Raw genomic sequence first — 21,827 nt, 5'->3', positions numbered from 1 at the left:
ATGGGGATCATTATCAGGTTGATTCTGTGACCGTGGCTTGGATAATGTCACTATAGGAAAAATATGGAGTCTTTTTACAGAGAAGCCCATGAAATCGTTAACTGTGAATAGAGGAGGGGATGCTTCTTTCTCGCCCAGGGGAGCCTGGCATGATTTACACCAGTGTCCAGTAAACCTGAGCCTGGTGTGTAGTGCCCACGTTTGCTGTCCTCACACTCTGAAGCGAGTCGCAGCACCAGCCATGCTGTTTGGGTTATAAATGGAGCTTTCTTCCCTCTTAAGAGCATCGGAGAAATCACCCATGCCATAAATCCTGCAGTCTCCATTGCTCCTTAGGTCCCTGTAGAAGCAGGGAGCGAGGAACTCACTCCTCCTGCTCTTCATCCTTCTGCTCCTCCCACTGCCCCCCGCCATCGCAGCCATGGACGGAGGGGAGCAGCGGTGACAGCAGCAACAGGCGTCACACAGGAGTCTGCACAGGCAGAACTGAAGACATGAGCAAGAAAAGTGGCAACATAAAAAAACCCTTACTTTTTCCTGAAAATTACGCTTTCTCCCAAAACTGTGGGCTCAGCTCACGTATGGGCTCTGGCAGTCACTGGACCTAACACAGCGTCTCTTTTACTGATGACACCAAGGAGCCATAAGAAGTGATTTCCCTGCACCCAGTGCATAACCCCTGTCCCGAGTCGCTGGATGCCCCTCCAGTATTCAGCTTACAGCTCATCCCACCCCCGTTTATTCCCACATAAAAGTAATGCTGGCGCTTATACCTGGGGAGAAAGCACTAACTCCTGCACGAAGAGAAGAAGAAAAAAAAAAAAACCTAAAGACATTCCTGAACTGATTTATTGCACTTTTTCGTAGCCTTTCATGTACTTTGCTGACCAAGCATCACTGCCAACATCTTTGATTTCTCTGCTGTGTTTCGGTCTCGGAGCAGTGCTCCCCTCCCCTGCCTAGCAGCCCCCCCAGGCCAGCTGGGCTAGTTTAACACTAGTCTCAGGCACCCAAACTGTAAAAGCAAGGCACAGCTTGTTTTAGCAGAACCGGCTTTGTGAGGTGCTAGCACTCGACTGGGTTCAAGGAGAGAAGAAAACACGCTCATTGCCTGATAGAAAGTGACCTTGACCTGTAGTACATGTCGTGACAGATGAAATGGTGGCGTGCCGATGACAGGCATTAAATGCTATGACCCACATGAAGCAGCTGTCCCCAGACGGGCAGGGAACCCAGTCCCGTTTTTTAGCGTTCGGTGTCATTCCCTCCCTGTTGGCTTTAGCCCTTTCACCAGCAAAATCCCGTTTTCCTCTCTGTTGTAATCGCCCTTCTCATGTTCTGAGCAACGTTCCGAGTTTGAAGCCGTCGTTTGTGTTTCATGGAAGTGATTAAAACCATGTTACAAGTCAAACAGGAGTTTAGAAGAACATTTCCTGTCGGGGCTGCGCTCTGTGTGCCTACTCAGAATTAATAGCTTTTCTGCAAATTAGCACATAATGGGTTAAAAGCATGTTTATGTTGGCATTAAGTACTCTGGCTTCTTTTTCTCTGCAAGGCAAGACAATATTTTGCAAACTTTTTAAAGAATCTCTAATAGATATTATAGTGGCGCCATTCACACTGCTATATAGTAGTTAAGGCTGTGTCAGCACTTCCATTATGAATCCTGTTTTTCAGGGATTTATAACCCAGCCGTAAAAATTTGCTCTGGGCTGAAATTTGGTTTCAGCTCAGGGAGCACATTTTTTAACAGATTAAAAAAAAATCAGCGTGGCCTTTTTTGAGTTATAGGAGTGTAAGGAAAAAAAAACCATGGGAGAGAGAAGTGCGGGGAGAGAAAAGCAGACAATTTTTTTTCACGAATATAACTCAAAAATGGGTCAGGATGAAAAACAAAGCTTGGATCCAGTCTGCTCAGTCTCCCCCTCCCCAAGCCAACAGGACAGGAGTGCTCTATTTTTATAATGGTATTTTAAGAGGAAATGTGATTTTTTTTTTTTTTTCTCTGTGGTTTATAGGTAGTCCAATTTAATTCTACACCCATTTACTGCATGCTTAATTTCCTTGTCTATCCCCCTACCCTGACCCCTGCACACTCCGGAGGTGCTCTGGGAGGGTTTGGGGGGATTATTCAGCGGTGGTGGCTGTTGGCAGGGTCTGACCCTGGTTCTGGACCTGTCTCAGCATCACCGTGAGGCACACGGTGCACCTGCCATAGGGCAGCCTGGTGGGCACAACACCTCGTGCCATGGAGGTGCCAAGGGCAGGGGAGCAGCTCAAGCCCCCCCAGAGTGTTTCTGGAGTGGGAGGTGAAGACTGGCTTGTTGACCATTGGAAGCATATGAAGCATTGGGACCCCCCTGCCTGTTGTCCCCCATGTCTCAGGGCCATGGTTTCCCCATCATTCTTGGAAGAGTGTGGGATACCTGCTGGTGAACTGGGCTGGGTTCTGCCCATTCATAGCCTCTCCTGACCACGTAAACAAGAGACTGGCACCAGACTGTGGCATCAAGTGGGCTGGGGCTTTCCACCACCAGAGAGCTCTGGAGCTCCACCTTTGTGGCAGTAGAAACCACATGAACAGTGGGGACGGGCTGGGTCTTGAAAGTGGGCCTCAACCCGCGTTTATCTGAAGCTGTGGATATATCCACAGAAACTGGCATGAAAGGCTGTAATGGGGGAGGCTGGGAACTGCGGCTTTGGAGACCTGCTGTGCCCCCCCGCTCTCGCCCTGGGCCTTGGGTGTCCTTGCAGCAGGCTGCGGTGGGGAAGATGGTTTAGCTCTGGGCAGCTCAGGCGTCAAGAAGGAGATGCAGGACAGGTTGTGGTGGGGTTTCATAGAACCATAGAATAGTTTGGGTGGGAAGGGACCTTAAAGATCACCCAGTTCCAAACCCCCTGCCCTGGGCAGGGACACCTCCCACCAGACCAGGTTGCTCCAAGCCCCCTCCAACCTGGCCTTGAACCCCTCCAGGGATGGGGCAGCCACAGCTTCTCTGGGCAACCTGGGCCAGGCTCTCACCACCCTCACAGCAAAGAATTTCTTCCCCAGATCTCATCTCAATCTCCCCTCTTTCAGTTTAAAAACATTACCATTCCCCCTCGTCCTATCGATCAATCAGTTTCACGATCAATGGGAACAGCCCTGCCTGGCACAGATTTGAATTTAAAGCTCTGGACTCTGCTCCTCCAGAACCAAAAAAAATCCTCAGAATCTCCATTTTTACGTTCAGCAATTATGCCATGCAGGAGCTTGCATTTTAAAACCTAACACAAGCAAGATATGGCACATATCAAACCAGGATATGGCACATATCAAGCCTGGCATGAAAGTGGGAAGCACCAGAGAAGCCCAAGGGTCGCCGGCTGTCGGCTGGCAAGGGCTAAATGCTGCCGGGAGCCGCTTAGCACCTTGTGGTTCTCACGCTGTACATTTCTACTGTCTTCGGTCGTCAGCACATCTAAGGTTTACACAGGTTTAAATGTACACCGAGAGAAATAATACAGCTCTTAAAAAGGTTTGACTAATCCCCTTCTGTCTCTTGTTACATCTCTGGGCTCATAAGAAGGCTGCTTCCTGCTTTGCTGTTTTTATTAGTTCACCCTTTCTTTCATTCTCTTACTCCTCTTGTTCTTTTTTTCTTTTTTTTCGACTTTAATAGACTTCATTTCTCTTGTCAGGTTTTTACAATTGCTGAGGTTAGAAGAGAATATTTTTTATATTCTGTTGTACTTATTTAAATCTGGGTCTTTTTTTCTTTCCTTTTTTTTTTTTTTAAATATTTTTTGGTTCCCTTGGTATTTAAATATTTTTGAATTTGATCCTAAACTGTTATCACAACTATTTCTATTATATTTACTACAAATGTGCTTCTGCCGGATAAGAACAAGTCTGCAGCATTTTTAAACCTTAGTTCCTAAAGATACAAGGAGATGTTTTCATATCAAAATATTTTTTTTTTTTCTGTTTTGTCCAAAGAAATTTGTGGATGAAGCACCTGATGTGAGATTTGGTATTTCTGAGGAAACGCACAGTGTACAATGTCTTTCCTTACAGTTATACCTTAATTTTCTCCCCCTGCAGTGTCCTCCATGCATATAGAACTGCACAGTGGTTTAATTTTAAATGTAAATTCCATTTTATTTTCTACAGGATTATACCTTAATGTGAGTGCAGGGCTTCTTTGGTACCTCATAACCCCAGAGCCACCCAGGCAAGACCCTGCGTATGGGTCCTCCATCCCATCCAGTGGGTCCGTGGATGGTGGACACCATGGTGAGCTTGGTGGCTCCACCATGGGTCCTCCTGCCGTGTGGGTCTCTCCTTGCAGGAGCTTTCATTGCACTCCAGGCAATAAGCTTTGAGCCCCGGCACCCGGCTTTGTTAGACACGGGAGGCTGGATGTGGTTTGTTTGGTTTTCACGCCAGGGAGAGCAGATACTTGAAGGCAAGCGCTGTATTCTCACAGGGAATTTCTGCAGATATTGTCACATCACACAGGTCTCCGTGACAAAACCAAACAAGAAATACTTTGATCAGCTACTTGTGTTTCTGAGAGTTTTCCTTGAAGAGAGCCTGTGTCTCTTGAAAGCTGAGATCAAAGTGGCTGTAAGCTCCCAGATAGGAAGAGAAATTGCAGAAAATTACGTGGATTCTTTTTATTTTATTCAAGGTAATGGACAGACAGGGAGAAGGAACAAGGGGAAAATGGAAGTGGCTCTGAAAGATAAATGGTTAGAAAATCTTCATATTTGAAACAACAAGCCTGTCTGTTTTGGGGTTGTTGTTGGGGTTTTTTTGCTTATACTTCATGTATTTGCAGTAGTTACAGTAACGTTTTACACTGGAAAAAGTAATGATGTTAACATTCTTGTAAGAAGAGGTTGCCTCAAATAAAACTTCAGAGGCAGCCGAATGAAAGAAGAAAATAAGGGTAAAATATGAAGCTTAATATCGCCGGGGGGCATCTGGTGTGTCAGTCAGACGAATGAGGTAAGCTGATTTATGCCCTCCCGACTTTCGCCAAGGTGTTTCTGGTGCCGAGGAGGGTTTAACAGCCTGCCGGCCTCCCGCAGATCGCCGCTAAGGGCCAGGCAGGTTTTGCTGAGGTGGAACTGCAATCATGTGTCTCTCCAGCGCTTGCGAACGCTCCACCGCTCCCAAGCTGTTTATTTTTTGCTTTTTCCCTCTCTATTGATTTTTTGGGTTGCATTTTCTTTGCCAGTTATAGTCAGCAAATGGCTGAGTAATAAATTTATATTTCCAAGCTGTAGAGAGGATTTGATTTAGCAAATAATTTTTACCATTTGGAGCAGTTTAAAATGAGTTTTCCAGTTGCCTTTACAGTTATTTTCTCCCCTTTTATGCCGTTTTGCTGCATTGTCATGCTTGTTGTCTTTGATTCTCGGAAAGCAATGCTTTAGTGGTGACAGTGGGATATTGCCTCATTACAGGCTTCCTTGCCAGATGAGTTCCCCCGGTGCCAATTACTATTCAGCAGTGGATGCTGCAATAGGTCAACCTGTACTTTAGTCATTCTTTTTTTTTTTTTCTTTTTTTTTTCTTTTTTTTCACATGCATCACTTCTGTTTAAAGCACTTAGAGGCAAATTGTGCTCCTGCCTTGGTAATCGTCGCTCTGCTACGCAGGGGGGGCGCGGGGGGGGGATGGAGATATTCTCTGGATGTGTGGAGCTCCACGGGGACCACTAACCCGGTGGCAGGAGGCGTAGGGCCAAGGCCATAGGAGACCATCAAAAGATAAAATTTCAAACTTTCTTAGCTGCTTTGTCTTCTGAGGGCCAAATTGCTCCTCCACCTTTGGCGTTTTTTCCTACCCTCTATATTTAGCCAGAGTGCAGCGCAGAGATTTTTGTCTTCCAGCACTAAGGCTTTGGCCAGTTGAGGCAAACCTGAGCGTGGTGATAACAGCCTCTCCTGACCACAGCGGGTGCGCTGGAAACTGGGGGAGCTGAGTAGGGCAGCGATGCTGGCCATGTCACCCCTTCCGCCTGCTGCGGTGCCTTTCAACCCCTCCTTGCTCCTGGCACTGGTGGTGGCATCACTCTTGGGCACCGGAGCTCAGGAATCAAGTGTGAACCATGGGAAAATCAGGCAGGGAGCAAGGGCTGCACCTCCCTGGCAGCCAAAAGCACGGCACAACGACCGGAAAATAATAATTTCAAACTGCAGCTTTAAACTGTGTCACTCATTTCTTAATTAAACATTAAGATATGTACGATGGGGCTGGGAGTTACACTTTGGTGTGCACTGCCTCTCCTCCGAGGCACCCTGCTGAATTGTCTTTTTTAACCCAATGTGTCCCGGGGAGGCTGCGAGGTCATTTTCACATGTAAACACCTCAAATCTGTAGCGTAAAGCCCAATGTGGGAAACCTTTGATCAACAGTTAAACTTTAAGTACAAGTCTCTGTCATTTTGCAATACGTCTGTTTACAATGTGGTGTTTGTGTGCCTAATTATAAATTTGGAACACAATTCTCTGTTGGCATAATTCCTGTGATGTCAGCAGGGCTTTCCACACTGGGAATTTAAGCCGGCCGCAAGGTTGGTTCGGTGTGACTGCAAAGATACTAACGGCATTTTTTGAAATACAAGTAATTCTGAAATATAGTGAAAATGATGGTTTAAAAGCATACGTGGGCAAAGACATGACACACAGCATTGCCACGGTATCAGTGTGACCCTGCTGGTGTAATTGAGAAGGGAATTGTGCACCGTAGCAATAGCATCGTCCCAATTTCCTTTCCCTCTGATGCTCACGTTTGAAATAGAATTTACCATCAGGTCATTAAACTGATGGAGACATCGCATCCATTGGTGCATCCTGCAAAGGTGGTATTTTTCAAATGAAGGGCCATATTGGAAATACGGGTTTGGAAGTAAAAGCTTTGGAGTCTCCGCGTGTCTGTAAAGAAGCAACTTTGTCTCGTGGGGGCCGGGCTACCCTGGCTCCTACCCCCTCCCATGCCACGGGCTTTGGCCACGGCTCGCGGGCATTGGCTGCTCTGGCTCTTAGGATTCCTCCACAAGGAATAAAACTGCCTGGTGTTGGGCCGGCTGCTTTTGATTTTGCCTCGGAGAATGTCTTTGGTCATTTACTTCATGGCTTCACTGAAGCTCTAAAGCAGAGAGAGGGTTTATCAGTGACACCACAGAGAAATGGGAAGAAGCGAAGGGAGGGATTATGTGAGCCCTTTTAACACAAAGAACCGTAGTATAAGTTAAGAAGATTATTTTGTCTTTGGCACCTCTGACAGGTCCCCTGTTACATAAATGTTCTGCTTTTTCGAGTGAGGTACTGCCCAAACGTCAGTCATAGCTGTTTCCTGAAATAGGAACACCCGGTTTATTTAATTTGGGGGGTTTAAGTATTTTCCATTTCAGAATAATAAATATATAAGATATAGGACCTCTTCTGTGTAAATGCTACAGTCTAGGAATATACAGGAGTATGTTTAGATATATGAAGAAATTCTTAGTCATGATTTTAAGAGCAAAGCTTTGATTTTTGTCCTGACACTGCTACGGCAAGCCTTCATGTCAAAAGAAACCCACTGAAGATGTTGATTCATTGGGAAAGGGGTGAAATGTCATACTCTTAACTACACCTTCTCATTTCCCAAGCTCCTCCTAGAGAACTGACAGAAGAGGAAAAACAGCAAGTTCTCCATTCAGAAGAATTCCTGATATTTTTTGACCGGACAATACGTGTAATTGAGCGAGCTTTGGCTGAAGATTCAGACATCTTCTTTGACTACAGTGGCAGAGATGTGGAAGAGAAAGATGGGTCAGTTTGGGGTTTTTTTATGCTTTTGTAAACTAAGCTTTATAAAAAGAATTCCAGTGCCAGGAAGCCTCAGTTTTAAAACTAAGTTAAACATTTTTATAGTTAAAAAAAGGTTAATATCTCTTCACGAAGGCCTGGCTCACTTTGTTGGCTGAAATTATTTTGTAAAGTAGCTTCATGCTTTATTTCTCTGAGTTTTTTTTTCTTTGACGTATTAGGTGGTTTAATTTTTCGTTTCATTTTTTGGGGTGAAATTTCAAATTCTGAAGAAATAATTGAAATAGATAAAAGTGTGTATACACGTATGTGTGTGCAGATTTGTTACTCTCGGCAAGAAAATGAGAGCAATTACGTCGAGGTGGCAGATTTCCCCAGGTTGGGCAGAGATTTGAGAAGCAGTGAGAAACTTGTGCGTGGCTTTTCACAGCATTTAAACCCTGGTCCTTCAAAAAATGTCACTTTCTTTGAATTCACACAGAGATGTTCAAGCAGGAGCCAACCTTTCCTTTAACCGTCAGTTTTATGATGAGCACTGGTCAAAGCATCGTGTCGTCACCTGTATGGATTGGTCTCTCCAGGTAAGATGGGAAGTGGGGAGAAATATTTCTATATACCTTCCAACTTCTCCCTAAAAAATACAGCCAGTGTCATTTTGCCCTTTGTTCTGCAGAGTGTGATGTTATTTCTTGGCTAGCAGTGGGGCCCTGAATGGGTCAATGCGTGTTTCTCCATAAAGAATAGTAGTGGGCGATAACGAAGCTGTCTTTTTTTTTTTTTGGTATATGTTACTTGGTCTTCAAAACCAGGATGTTGTATTAAAACTGTAGGGTAACAAACATACTAAGATTTAGAAGTCTTTAGTTTTCCTCCCCCACCTCCACACCTTCATCACATGGAAATTTTTGTAGGACAAAATATTTAAAATTAAACTAATAAAAAATAATTTACTAAATATGTGGCAATTGATTTAATAAATAGTTATGCATAATAATATAGAAAATAAAAATTAAGAATAGTGAGGAATAAAACTTATTTTTCTAGTATGCTAAAACTCAAAATGTCAAAGTATCTGAACAACTTGAGAAGACTGAAAAGAGGTTTTTTGAAAAATGCTGGGTCCTCTCTTCCAGTGATGGAAGAGGAGGCTGGAGCTGGCCGGGGGGCACGCTAAAGCAGCGAGCTGGGAAGGCATCCAGTCCCTGTGCACCGCAAAGCATTGTCATATTGCGAAATACAGCTGAGGACAGAGCTGCTTCAGCTTCTCCAAACCAACACAGCTCCATCCCCAAAGCACAGAAGCCAGGTTAAGTAGAGGGAGAGGTGGTGGATGAGGAGCACAGTGACTCTATCATCCGTCCTTCTCCTTCCCCTGCTTCCATCCCTCTGGGATCTGCTCAGGGGAGGTGGCAGCTGACTGCATGGAGGGTCATAAAATCATAGAATAGTTTGGGTTGGAAGGGACCTTAAAGCCCACCCAGTGCCACCCCCTGCCCTGGGCAGGGACACCCCCCACCAGACCAGGTTGCTCCAAGCCCCATCCAACCTGGCCTTGAACCCCTCCAGGGATGGGGCAGCCACAGCTTCTCTGGGCAACCTGGGCCAGGCTCTCACCACCCTCACAGCAAAGAATTTCTTCCTGAGATCTCATCTCAATCTCCCCTCTTTCAGTGTCAAACCCTTCTCCCTTGTCCTATGGCTTCCCTCCCTGATCCAGAGTCCCTCCCCATCTCTCCTGGAGCCCCTTGAGGGACTGGAAGGGGCTCTAAGGTCTCCCCGGAGCCTTCTCTTCTCCAGGCTGAACGCCCCAACTCTCTCAGCCTGTCCTCACAGCAGAGGGGCTCCAGCCCTCCCAGCATCTCTGTGGCCTCCTCTGGCCCTGCTCCAAGAGGTCCATGTCCTTCCCATGCTGAAGGAGTTGGAGGGTCTCCCTGAGCATCGCTGGTAGGCTGTGCAGGTCTGGTGTTCCCCACAACAGCCAGCTGCAGAGACACAAGCCAGCTTGTAATATCCAGCTCGCGCCCCCTGTGTGAAACGAGGGATTTATCCCTTTGCTTTCATACAAAATATCAGCTTAACAACAGGTATGCACTGGTGTGACGTGGGTGGCCTTTAAGCACATATGGATTTCCACAGAAATCAAATATAAGCCTGAGGAAACACTTATCTGAGGTTGTTCACTTGTTCAGGGGCTGGAAATTACATGGAATTCTTATCTGATATTTTCCTAACAGGCAGTTCTTACTGTATTCCCAGGGCAGCAAGAAAAAAAGCCGCCTCAGAAGAGCACTGCCAAATGTAATTGCTCAGCCCCTGGGGCTCCCAGGCATGTTCTGCTTCCCACCTCTTTGTTCCAGGGTGGCCCCTCCTGCCTTCCCCTCCGTTAACTCTTCACGCTCAGCTCCCCGGCACCCCAGTGGGGGCTTCTCCGTGCCAGGGGGGGGGCACTTCTGCTTCGGCTTGGGAGGAGGGACTCCCCTCCTCTCCTTGCCTGCTTTGAGGTGTACGGAGGTATTTCACCCAACCTCTAGCTCCCGTTCCTCACTCTCGCTCCAGGACAGGGCAGTGTCCAGTCTACCACAGGATAACTCGAATAATCGTGGGAACTGCAGAACATGTTGCTCAATTTTCCCGCGATAAAACTGTCGCTGCAAAACAGCCCCAGGGCAAATAGAAGCTTAATCAAACAAAGGACCTTGATGCATTGATTAAACAAGTTATGCTGTTCCCAGTCACATGTAAAATACGGTCCCAAACATGTGGGATCGTTCATACCATTAAATCTAACCCACTAGCCCCTGGATTCCTTTGCAGAGCAAAGGGAAAACGGCTTAGATGCTTCATCAGGGATCTAAGGGAAAGGCCCAACAGACCAAGCGTAAACACAGAGAGTGGGATCACCTTGTTCTGTCCGTGAGGAGGTAGCTTAGCTCATCTGCAGCCAAGAAAACTACCGTCTCAGGGATACTGCTCTGTCTCTCTCGACTCTCGGGCAGCAGCCTTGAACGCCGTTTCCCACAGCACCGTTTCCACGTTGTTTTTGGTCTCAGTCCCAGCCGGGCACCTGGTGAGGACCCAAATTCCATAAATGCAAGTAGATTGAGTGAAGAGGCAAGTATGCAATGCCAGCGGGCATTTAGGGTCCTGCCCTTCGCTCTGGGGTTTTTTAAGAGTCCAAAAGCCTCACCATAGTATTGCCCAGCTGGGTATGACCCCAGCGTCTGTGTGAGCTTGAAACTGTATTTCCAGTCAGATGCATAAACGCTGTGATTGCAAAACCTACGCATAGACCCGCAAGGGCTGAGTCAGTGTTTGTGTATGGCCAGACGTGGTGCCAACCAGAACACGCTCCCTAAACTTTCCAGGAGCGTGAACTGACGCCAAAATGCCTCTAAACTGGTGCTGCAGAGCCGGTCGCACACCCCAGCTGGCTGCAGTGGTGCCGGTGGAAGGGCTTGGTGCTTCTTCAGTCTTAAGGAGAGAGAAGAGGCGTTTGGTGTGCTGCATGCACTGAGTCCCATGCAAGTGATATGGGTGCTAAATGACCCATCCCTGGAGGGGTTCAAGGCCAGGTTGGATGGGGCTTTGAGCAACCAGGTCTGGTGGGAGATGTCCCTGCCCAGGGCAGGGTGTGGGACTGGATGGGCTTTAAGGTCCCTTCCAAACCAAAGCATTCTATGATTCTATGAATTTGCCCTCAGAAACTGTTCCTGAAGCCAAGGTCTGCTGGGATGGAGGTACAACCCAGTCAGAGCTGCCCCAAAAGGGGAAAGAGGCAGCTTTCAGTGGCCACATGTCATTGCTGGTTTCTCCCACACGTGGGTCCTGGCTCATTTGGATTGATGAGCTTGGATAGAAAAATCCTCAGCTCCGTGATGTATTATCCATGCAAGTGTACACAAAGTGGGAAGGAGCAGCTGCTGATGGCAAAAGTTATAGCTGTGCGCATTATTTCTTCCAAATGGACTTCGAGAGCAGAGAGGTTCAAACCCCAGTGATAATGATATAAAGGGTGCTGTGGGGTTTTCTTTATTTTTAAAATGCCTGGTGTGGACCAAATTCACAGCTCCCAATAGCACTATTGGCACTTTCTTTGTCCCACTTCCTCTACATTTCCCAGCTGCGCCGTTCCCCTATAAAGCTGCGGGTGGTTTGGCAGGAACTTACCCAGGAAAGACAAAAAGTGACAGTGATTTGCAGAGATTACTGAGAAATTTTGAGGGAAAGCATTCCTGGTTTACAAGAGGAGGGTGTGGGTCTGCAGAGCTTGGGCTGTTGGCTCGTGGGTTTGCAGAAGCCAGGTGCCATAAGGTCCACTGCCTGCCTTTGATGATTTAGAGGGAAGGATGGAGGCCACCAGAGGAGCCTGGTGTCAAACACGTGGGAGTGGAGAACCGGGTGCGATTGTACAGGCAGAAAGTAATCAAATTTTTGTGGGCAAATTGTTACTTCTTACGGTGTTTTGAAACGATACAAAGTCATCAACAGAACATGAAAATCTGATTTTTTCAGATATGATACTATGTGTGTGTGTGTATATATATATATAAACAGAGCAAATGCATATGTGCGTGTTGCACATCTACTTCTATGCGTCAGTGGATAATGGGCGCATGAGAGAATACGGATCTGATTTTAGAGCCCTCATTGCCTGAGTCTTACCCAGTCAGTGGAACTTGAGGTCACCCTGTGCTTTACAAGGTGACCTCAGCGTCTTGCAAAATTGAGCTTCTGTGAAGAAAATGTTTTGTTTGCTATTTGAATCGTCAAGAAGAGCTTTCGAGTTGAGTCTACGCGTAAGTGAATAGGGAGAGGGCATAGTGAAATAAGAAAGACGAGTTTTTCAGGGATACTGAAAAAACTCTGAATTTCAGAATAAAAGCAAGTCCACGCTATGCTCAGAGTGGTTTTTATTATCAAAATCAATTAAGACACGGGTTTTTCCCTGAGGAAATGGTTAAGCAAATACATTAGAATTACTCAAGCTTTCAGATTTCTCCTCTTCCTTGCTTTGCATTCTCGTTATGAATATCCTGCTAGTTGTCTTTTCTGAGAATTACCTACAGAAAATAACATTGCCTTCTTGGTACCTGAGGATAACTGATAGACAGCAAGGAGCAGGGGCTTTAAGGATGTCAGGGACGAGTAAAATATAAAACCCAAATGAAGCTGAATACTATGATCGGACTAGTGTGTATTATAATTAAATCCAGATATTGCACATTTAGTGTAGATCATTTCTGTCTCGTCTGATTTTGCATAGGTTCTTCATCACCCATCTCATTTGATTTGCTTTTCCTTTTTCTTTCTAGTACCCAGAGTTGATGGTTGCATCTTATAACAATAATGAAGATGCTCCACATGAGCCTGACGGGGTAGCCTTGGTATGGAACATGAAGTTCAAGAAAACCACACCGGAATATGTTTTCCATTGTCAGGTAAGGCCGAGGAAGCCATTAATTTCATGCTAGACAAAACAGAGCTTACTACACGGTGCATCTGCCCACTGTTTATATGAAGAGATTGAGGTTAAAAATAGGCATTTTTGGAAGAAGTACAAGCGTCAGTCCAGTGTTTTTAGAAGGCAACCATCCTTCTCAGACAACACCGAGGGCCTGTCAGGGCTGTGTGTCATTCTTTGTGTATTTAAAACAGTCCCCAGGAGACTGCGTTTGCAAAGCCCTCACGCTGATGAAGTATCTGTGGTGTACCACTTCCTCACCCAGGCGACATGTGCTCTCCCTCCCACGTTAGCTTCCGCCCACCCTCTGCTCTCCAGGCTGCCCACCCATGCCTTGGTTCTGCTCAATATCATCTTTTGCCTTCAAAATCAGGAAGTGAACTTTGCATTTCTGCATCTTAGTTCCAGCTTTATAAAAATGGTGGTCTCCATTACAAGGGCTACTCCACCAGTTCCTGTTTGACCATCCTTTAGTGTTTCACTTCACTCAGTGCTGCTTTATGACCATAATGTTCTAGAAGTTTATGAACAATTCCCAAAAAAAAGTCAGTTGTTTTATTTTTCTAGGTCTGTTTACTCCTCTTTTGCCGCTGCTTTTTTGTGTGAAGTGGCACAGCCTGGTATTGACAGAAATGTTCTGCTCGTTGGCTTTACCTCCATCAAACTGTCCTAACTGTGGAACAGGGCTTGGGCCAAATTTCCAACCTCCTCATTAATATCCTTCTGTGGTAATTAAATACAGGACAGTGGTATTCAAAAAACCATATGGAAAAGTTTCAGCAAGTAAAATTTAACAATCCGAGATTAGTAAAATGCAGATTATTCTGTGGTAAAAATTGCTTCTCTTGGAAGGATATGTATTACCTGGCTAATTGTGTAAGCTAAGTGTCATTTTACATTCAAGGACCAAACATCTTTTTGAACTAAGTTTATGTTTGGACTTGGGTACATTATCAGATGTAACGTAGTGGGAGGGAGCTGCTGGAACTGAAGTTAGTGCTTCAACCCGATTAAGTAACCTTTAATTCTGGGCATGTTTTTCTAATTTGCTATACTGAAAAACAACTTCACAAGGAGTCTAGGCCTGCACAGCAAACATGCCATACAGATTTATATACATATATATGTATGTGTGTGTGTGTGTGTGTATTACCTTTGAAATGAGAACTTGTATTTTTCTGGATATCATATTCAGCAGACTGATGTGTTCTTTCAGACCGCTTAAGATCTTAGCTCGGATCCCATGTTCAAATTCTTCTAGGATGTACATGCAGCTTAATGTTTTGAACAAAATATTCGAAAGAAGAGATTGCCCGTTGCATTTTCAGGAAGAATAATCCTTAAACTAGATTGATTTTGCAAGATAATAACCAGATTCAGGGTAGCCCTTCTGAGTACACAGAGGGGAGATTGATGACAGACACAATGATGCGCTCCATTAGTTAAAAATTCTATCTAGTTTTAAAAGTGGGTTCACTGAAACAGGGTATGACTCACTAAATTGAAGGTATTGAGGCAGGCTAAAAAACACCTGGGACAAAGTGGTGGCCAGAGATTTGGCCGGGCTGAGCTGCCGTCTAATTCTCCTATTGAATTGGACATCCTCTTTTTAGAACTGGAACCTTAAAACCTGTGAATGGAGAGACACATATGGCACCATGCTTCCACATGCATCCTGGATTCATCATCTTTCGGTTCCATAGAATCAGTTCTTCTGTCCATGGGAAATATTTATTTTCTTGGTCAAACTGTCCACAGATAATTTGCATTATAACTCCGTTAGGGGTTGGAACCGTGTTTGAACCACCATTATGGGGCTTCTGACATGTGGAATATCTTCTGCAGATCTGATCAGATGGGCATACCCACATGAGATTAAATGGGGAACCAAAAAGCATGAGACTTGGTCTCTTGAACACAGGTTCTGTTCTGACTCAGATGGAAAATAAGGAAAAAAAACTATCCTGGAGCCTGGCATTCAGTTCTGTAGATCATCATGTTATTCTGTTAGTTAGTGGAAACCAACTGTATTATTAGTCAGCCCCATATCATTTATATTACCATTTTGCAAGAGAAACATTCCCTTGTTCAGTCCTGATTCAGTCTTTTCTCTCAGTCTTCTGTGAGACAGGCCCAATTTTTCCTCCGCAACACATGAACTTAGAACAGTTCAGCCCAGCAGCTAGAGATGAGCATGCACCTTATCATTACAGCCAGATTGCCCAGATATGACAAACTCTGCTCTGGTGAGACCCCACCTGGAGCACTGAGTCCAGCTCTGGAGTCCTCAGCACAGGAAGGACATGGACCTCTTGGAGTGGGGCCTGAGGAGATGCTGGGAGGGCTGGAGCCCCTCTGCTGTGAGGACAGGCTGAGAGAGTTGGGGGGGTTCAGCCTGGAGAAGAGAAGGCTCTGGAGTGACCTTATTGTGGCCTTTCAGTACTTACAGGGTGCCTACAGGAGAGATGGGGACAAACTTTTTAGCAGGACCTGTTGACAGGACAAGGGGTAATGTCTTTAAACTGAAAGAGGGTAGAGTTAGACTAGATATAAGGAAGAAATTTTTTACACTGAGGGTGGTGAGACCCTGGCCCAGGTTGCCCAGAGAGGTGGTAGATGCCCCATCCCTGGGAACATTCAAGGGCAGGTTGGATGGGGCTCTGAGCAACCTGGTCTGGTGGGAGGTGTCCCTGCCCAGGGCAGGGGAGGTTGGACTAGATGGCCTTTAAAGGTCCCTTCCAACCCAAACAATTCTATGATTCTACTTCACCCAGTGATGTGCTGCCAGCGTTTTAGCTGGGAGCCCCACAGATTTTTTCCTCTGTAGCTCATCATACATCTCTTTACCACAAGGTTAGAAATGGGAAAGCAAGGAAGAATGAGGGATCGGACAATTTGTTCGTTTGTTTTCCTATGCAAGCAAAAAAATGTCTCAGAAGCAAAATCAAAGTGGAAGGGTGATATCATTTGCCAAAGGAATGCTCAGTGCTTTCCTTAGGTAGGGAAGAATAAGTTGACCACACAGTTAATACTGCGGAGTGCAGACCGGGAATGTCCTTGTAGGGACGAGCCAGGGATGTCCTCTTTCCCCATGCTGGAGCATCACAAACTCTCAGTGTAACCCAGTGCATTCCAAAGGCAAAACCCAAGGTTTTCAGCAGTACTTTATGAGTCATTGCTGGTCGGGTTGGTTTGGCAGTATCCAGAGAGGGAATGAGTTCCAGCAAAGACATGGAAATCGCATTGACTCTCCCTCATTTTGGTGGGAGAATTTTAAGCAGCGGTTCACGCTGCTGCTCTCAGCTACTGTTGGTCTGCGTTTAGGTGGGGGTGACAGAAACGAGAATAGTATGGCACGGTTATTGATGGCATGACTCAACATGAGCTCAGTCCTGTATTGATTTATGCAATGCATGGGTCTGGCCTGGTATGGGAACATTCCTCTACCATTGATTGATAGAGTAGCGTCAATGATATTTCTCAGTCTTACTTTCTTTCTTAGAAGGTGCTTGTATGTCCGTAATGTGTTTTGTTCAGTGAACAAACAAATAAAAATCGACATTATCCATTGATTACGAGGATCATTTATAATGCAATGCCCATTGTTTACTACTAGTAGTCATCTCTGCCTGTGATGTTGTTTCCATTTCCTGGTGGACTGATCTAAGCTTTCAAAGCTAAAGTGACCTGAAGAAGGATCTGAAACTTCGCACCAACATATCTGCTTGAGTGAAGCAAATGAGAACTCAGACTGGCTTTGCCCTAAAGTTGAAGTCTCAACTGTTACACCCCTCATTTCAGCAGGGCCTGTTAGCGTGGATGCAGCACTGCTCTTATACCAGATCTCACAGCTTTTGGGTTGGAGCTGATCTACAGAGACTGAAGATACAAGGGAAAGTAATCAGTGGGTCTAGTGGACTTTAGGATATCGCAAACGGTTTCCTTTCTTCTGGAACAAAAGAGGGGTTATTAAAGTTGGTTGAGGCATCTGGACCTCAGCTTCAAACATCCATCACATTAAGGGGGGGGGGGGGGGGGAAGATGGCTAAAGATATTAGTTTCATGCAAATAAACCAAATTGAATGTTACTTTCTGATTTGGAGGACTCTGCATAAACTGTGTTTGGAAAGTTTGATGAATTCTGCTTCCCTTCACCCAGTCTAATGATAGCAGCAACACAAAAAAGTTACTACACTGACTGCATTTTGATTTATTATAGTTTATTCCCTGGTCTATTAATTTCCTCTTTCTCAGCTATGTCTTTTCCACATGTCTCCAAAGGGCAGTAAAAAGTACAAATCTGACACTTAGAAGTAAGTCCATTCAGCATATTTTTAAGGAAGAAGAGCACATGTGAAGTAGCTTTTATTTGAGGAAGCAGTAACCATTTAAGAGTTCTTTCAAGAAGTCAGATCGACTTTTAGCATAATCACAAAAAGATTTCAGCAGTATATCACTTTTAATAGCTGCAGCTATTTCTGTCCTTTTCCTAAAATGCCATGCAGTCAGATTTACTCAGTTGGTTCCATCTCTTTACTAAACTGTCAGGTTTTTTGTGGGATATGGGACTTGTGTTTTCTATTTTAATTTCAAGAAAAGCTGTCCATGCTTGGAAAATATTGGTGGATTGGGTACAGAAATCAACCGCTCAGCCGCACCACAAAATGTTTCATTCTCCCCTCGCTTTTTTTGTAGTGGCTTCTATACACTGTCATTAAGTTATGTGTTTGACCGCTCTTCATTGCTTATCCTGGTGTGGTCTTTCCCTTTTCAACTGAGTGGATGGAGTCAGAAATGCGTATCTTAGAATTAGATGCACTGAGGTAAGGGGAGGGCTATATTTAGTGGCTGATATTGGCCGGAGTTGACTTTTTTTTTCCTGATTTGGTTCCTTTGTTGTTGTCTGCTCTTTCAAAATCAACATAAATTCCTTCAGATGTGCTTTTTGCTCCAGCAGCCTGCCTTCTGAAGGTGCTGAGCACCCAAATCCACAAGACTTGTGTGCAGAGCAGGCTGAGGTAACAGCAGGAATGACTAATACCCTCTTTTTCCTCTTGTCCTTGAGTTTCCTTTGCTGTGGAAGCCAGAGCAGAGCTCAGTCCCAGAACTTTAAAAGAAAAGGATTACAAGAAGTTTAATTGTCAAGAAAGTATGCTTGGAATACTTAAAAAATAGAGAAAATTTTCTCTGATAATTATATTGGTGTTTTTCCACAAAGGCTTCCTCACTTTGTTGCTGCTGTTTAAGCTTCAAGAAAGGATTCAGCTCTTCAGAGCCATAAGAGAAATGACAACCCCAAAATTCCCTCCAAGCTTCTCAGAATTTCCTAAGTCAAATCAATCTGAAGAGCCAGCAGCATGTCCAGTCCCAGAGCTGACTTGTCCAGTTCCTCAGTTTCTAGTGAGAGGGCACCTGTAGTTGGTCTTTAAAGTGCTGCACATCTCAGAGAAGATATGTGGCTCTGAGCTCACAGAAAATTTTCTGAAAAAAAACCCCACGCAGCTTTGAAAAAGGCTTTTTCATCCAAAAGTGTCCAGTTGTTAGAATAGAACTGTTCAACAGAAGATGAGTAGGCTTGGTGCATGGTGGGAGAACGAGAAACAATGGAAGAGGAGAAGTTCAGAGTACATGGAAGGAGAAGGCTTTTCCCCATGAGGACAGTCAAGCACTGAAGCGAGTTGTCCGAACAGGTTGTCCAGTCTCCATCATCGTCTTCTCAAGGCAGGCTCAATGAAGCCCTGAGCAACTTCATCTAACCTCACGGCTGGCCCTGCTTTGAACAGAAGGTTGGACTAGAAATCTCCTGAAGTCTTTTCCAACCCAAATTGTCCTGTGATCCTATGACCCTGGACATTTGTAGCCGTTCTCTGGCAAGTGGACCTCTGAATGTCTGCCTTTGAAGATGCTGGGGCAGCTCCCATGCTGGGAAGGCTCCAGTACCCCGGGACCCAAACTGGTTGCAGAATTTCTCTAACACATACCGAAATGTTGTAAAAAGAACCAGGTAGGGACTTCTTCATGGATACAGAGGTAGTTTTGTTTTGTTTTCATTTCTGTTTCATTTCCTGCTGGACATTGTTGGTGGGATGATCTTTGTGGAGCTGCGTAGGGCTCTTCGGTGCCCGTTCTCTAGGACACCACTTTGCTGCTATGACATTTGTGACTACGTGGCCATTTGCAAACTGTGATAATTCATGCAGATGTATAGGGGCACGGTTTTGAATTAAAATTTGGGGGAATTTCCAGCTGTGCTACTGGGGGTGGAGAGCAGTTTCAGCTGTGGCTTGTGACAGAAGGACACACTCATTTCATTCTCTTCTTATTTTAAAACTGTTTTCCTCTGTCCTGTTGTGTTTATCCAGGCTGAAATGCAGAGCACAGTTTGTGCTGTGAGGATTTCAGTAAACAAGAGCAACAAGAGCCCATGTCTTGCCTCTGAGGCTTTTGGTTTAGAATCTTCATCCTGCTCTCAGCTGATAATGGCTCTTTTTTTTTTTTTGCTCCTCTGATTGGAGTTTACACCACTTCTGCCTCTGGTGATTAAAAATAACAATCATTTGGCCTGAGATTAGTGCTCCAATAGTGGTGGAGAGATTGTGTGTGAGTCAGTAGAGGTTACGCCCACGCATCTGAAGGCTGAATTTAGTATTTGGAGAATGGTTTTTGGTGTCTCAGGTGAGAGAGCTGCCCACAGCAGAGTGGTAGAGGAGGGCACAGGGGACCAAATACACAGGAGCAAAGTCTCCTGGATGCTACTGAACTCCGTGGCATCAGTGGGGGAGGACAGAAAAAGGCACTGAAAAGGTGGAAATGTATGTTTTATCTTGGGTGCTACAGTGTCTTACACAGTCCTGAAGTCACCAGTATGAAAGGCCCCAGGTGAACCTCAAGTCCTGCTTTATTGCTGAAATGCCACAGCCATTAACGTGGCATCTGCACCTCAAGAAAAAAGTATGCTATGTCTTCTACATATCCTTTCAGTCCTAAAATCTTTTAAAAATCACTTCATTTTCACACAAAATCAAATCATAGTATTTTTCCTACCAGGAGTGGGAGGAGGAAACCTCCTCCCAGGCAAGGCTGGAGAGAAACTGAGCATCATTATTTAGAATCATAGAATTGTCTGGGTTGGAAGGGACCTTTAAGATCATCTAGTCCAACCATCAACCTAACTCTGATAAAAAACATCAGTAAACCATGTCACTAAGCTCTATGTCAACCCGTCTTTTGAATACCTCCAGGGATGGTGCCTCAACCACTTCCCTGGGCAGCCCATTCCAAGGCTTAATGACCCTTTCCATGTAAAAATTGTTCCTAATCTCCAATCTGAACCTCCCCTGGAGCAACTTGAGGCCACTTCTTCTTGTCCCATCACCTGTTCCTTGGGAGAAGAGACCACCCCCCCCGGCTACACCTTCCTTTCAGGGAGTTGTAGAGAGCGAGAAGGTCTCCCCTTGGAGAGACCTTATTAGATGGAAGGGATTTCAGTTGGATCCACGGAGTTGTATGCCTTCCCTTGGGCTTACCTCCATCTTTCCGAACCCTTAGCAGAGCCAACGTGCTCACCGTAACAGCAAAATTGTGTGCTGTACCCATTGGGCTGTGAAATGACTACTCATACAAAAGGGGGGTGCAGTTCCCTTGTCAGTAATTAACATTCTGAATTACTTCAGGGCTGTGTTTGTGCACACAAAGCCCACTAGCAACAGAATGCTCCTTTGCTCAGAGAAATGCTTAGCACAGATCATCTTCCTCATTGGAAACTGAGACTCCAATTAGGAATCAAAGAATTGGGAAGCGACAAATTTGCTTGTCTTGGGTAGAAAATTTTTAGGCGGTTCCTGCTTCTAAGCCTTTTTTGGAGGGGGTAGATTATCATAATGCTTAAATGATATGCTGTCACTACTAGCGATCGCATTGGGCTTTTTCTAGGTGTTAAAATAGTGATTTGCAATGAATCTGTACTTAAAGGTGCTCTTTCTCTTCTTAAAGTTCATGTATTCTTCCTTTCAGACCAAATATAAAGAATATGTTGGCCACTCGATACGGCAGGCATTCCTTTTTTTTTTTTTAAGTTTCTTTGTTTCACTGGCAACTTGCATTGTACCTTTCTGAACTACTGGCATCTAATATGTGATATACAAATAATGTAATTTGGAGAAAACCTAACCTTTGAATTTGCGGAGTTAGACATGCAGTTATTTTTAAACTTTAGCTAGCTAAGGAAAAAAAAAAAAAAAAGAAAAGATCTCAGTCAAAAACTATATTTCATAAGAGAAAATTATAGTGATATTGATGGTTTGCCAAAACCTCAAGCAGTGACAAAATCCACAGAGTGTCCTGAAAGAGATGCTTTTGCAAAACCATTCCTTTGCAGATGGCTTGGATTATTGATACTTATAAACACATGACATTATTCCTTCGGCTCAGAATTTTTAAAAATTCTGTCGAGAAAAAGACACAGATTTGTCAAACTATCCCAAAGTTGCAGAGAAAAAAAAAAGCACCAAATCCTGCAATTGTTCTTGAGGGTGTTTTATGGGTTTGTAGTTGTTGATTT

General features: G+C 44.8%; 1 protein-coding gene across 6 annotated transcripts in view; it reads left to right on the top strand.

Annotated features, from left to right (window-relative positions):
- DYNC1I1 (dynein cytoplasmic 1 intermediate chain 1) overlaps nucleotides 1-21,827 on the top strand; it is a 169,164-nt gene that overhangs the window by 84,772 nt on the left and 62,565 nt on the right. For 4 of the 6 annotated variants that reach the window (XM_074151118.1, XM_074151115.1, XM_074151116.1 and 1 more), the window contains 3 exons: nucleotides 7,647-7,809; nucleotides 8,288-8,387; nucleotides 13,119-13,244. In XM_074151118.1, coding sequence (XP_074007219.1) covers nucleotides 7,647-7,809; nucleotides 8,288-8,387; nucleotides 13,119-13,244 — 389 coding nt within the window. Of the gene's footprint in view, nucleotides 1-7,638; nucleotides 7,810-8,287; nucleotides 8,388-13,118; nucleotides 13,245-21,827 lie in introns of all 6 variants that reach the window. The other 2 variants (XM_074151117.1, XM_074151114.1) reach the window with 1 other exon arrangement.

Source organism: Numenius arquata, chromosome 7, assembly GCF_964106895.1.
Source record: "Numenius arquata chromosome 7, bNumArq3.hap1.1, whole genome shotgun sequence".
Taxonomy (NCBI): Eukaryota; Metazoa; Chordata; class Aves; order Charadriiformes; family Scolopacidae; genus Numenius; species Numenius arquata.
This window is presented reverse-complemented; position numbering and strand designations above follow the sequence as displayed.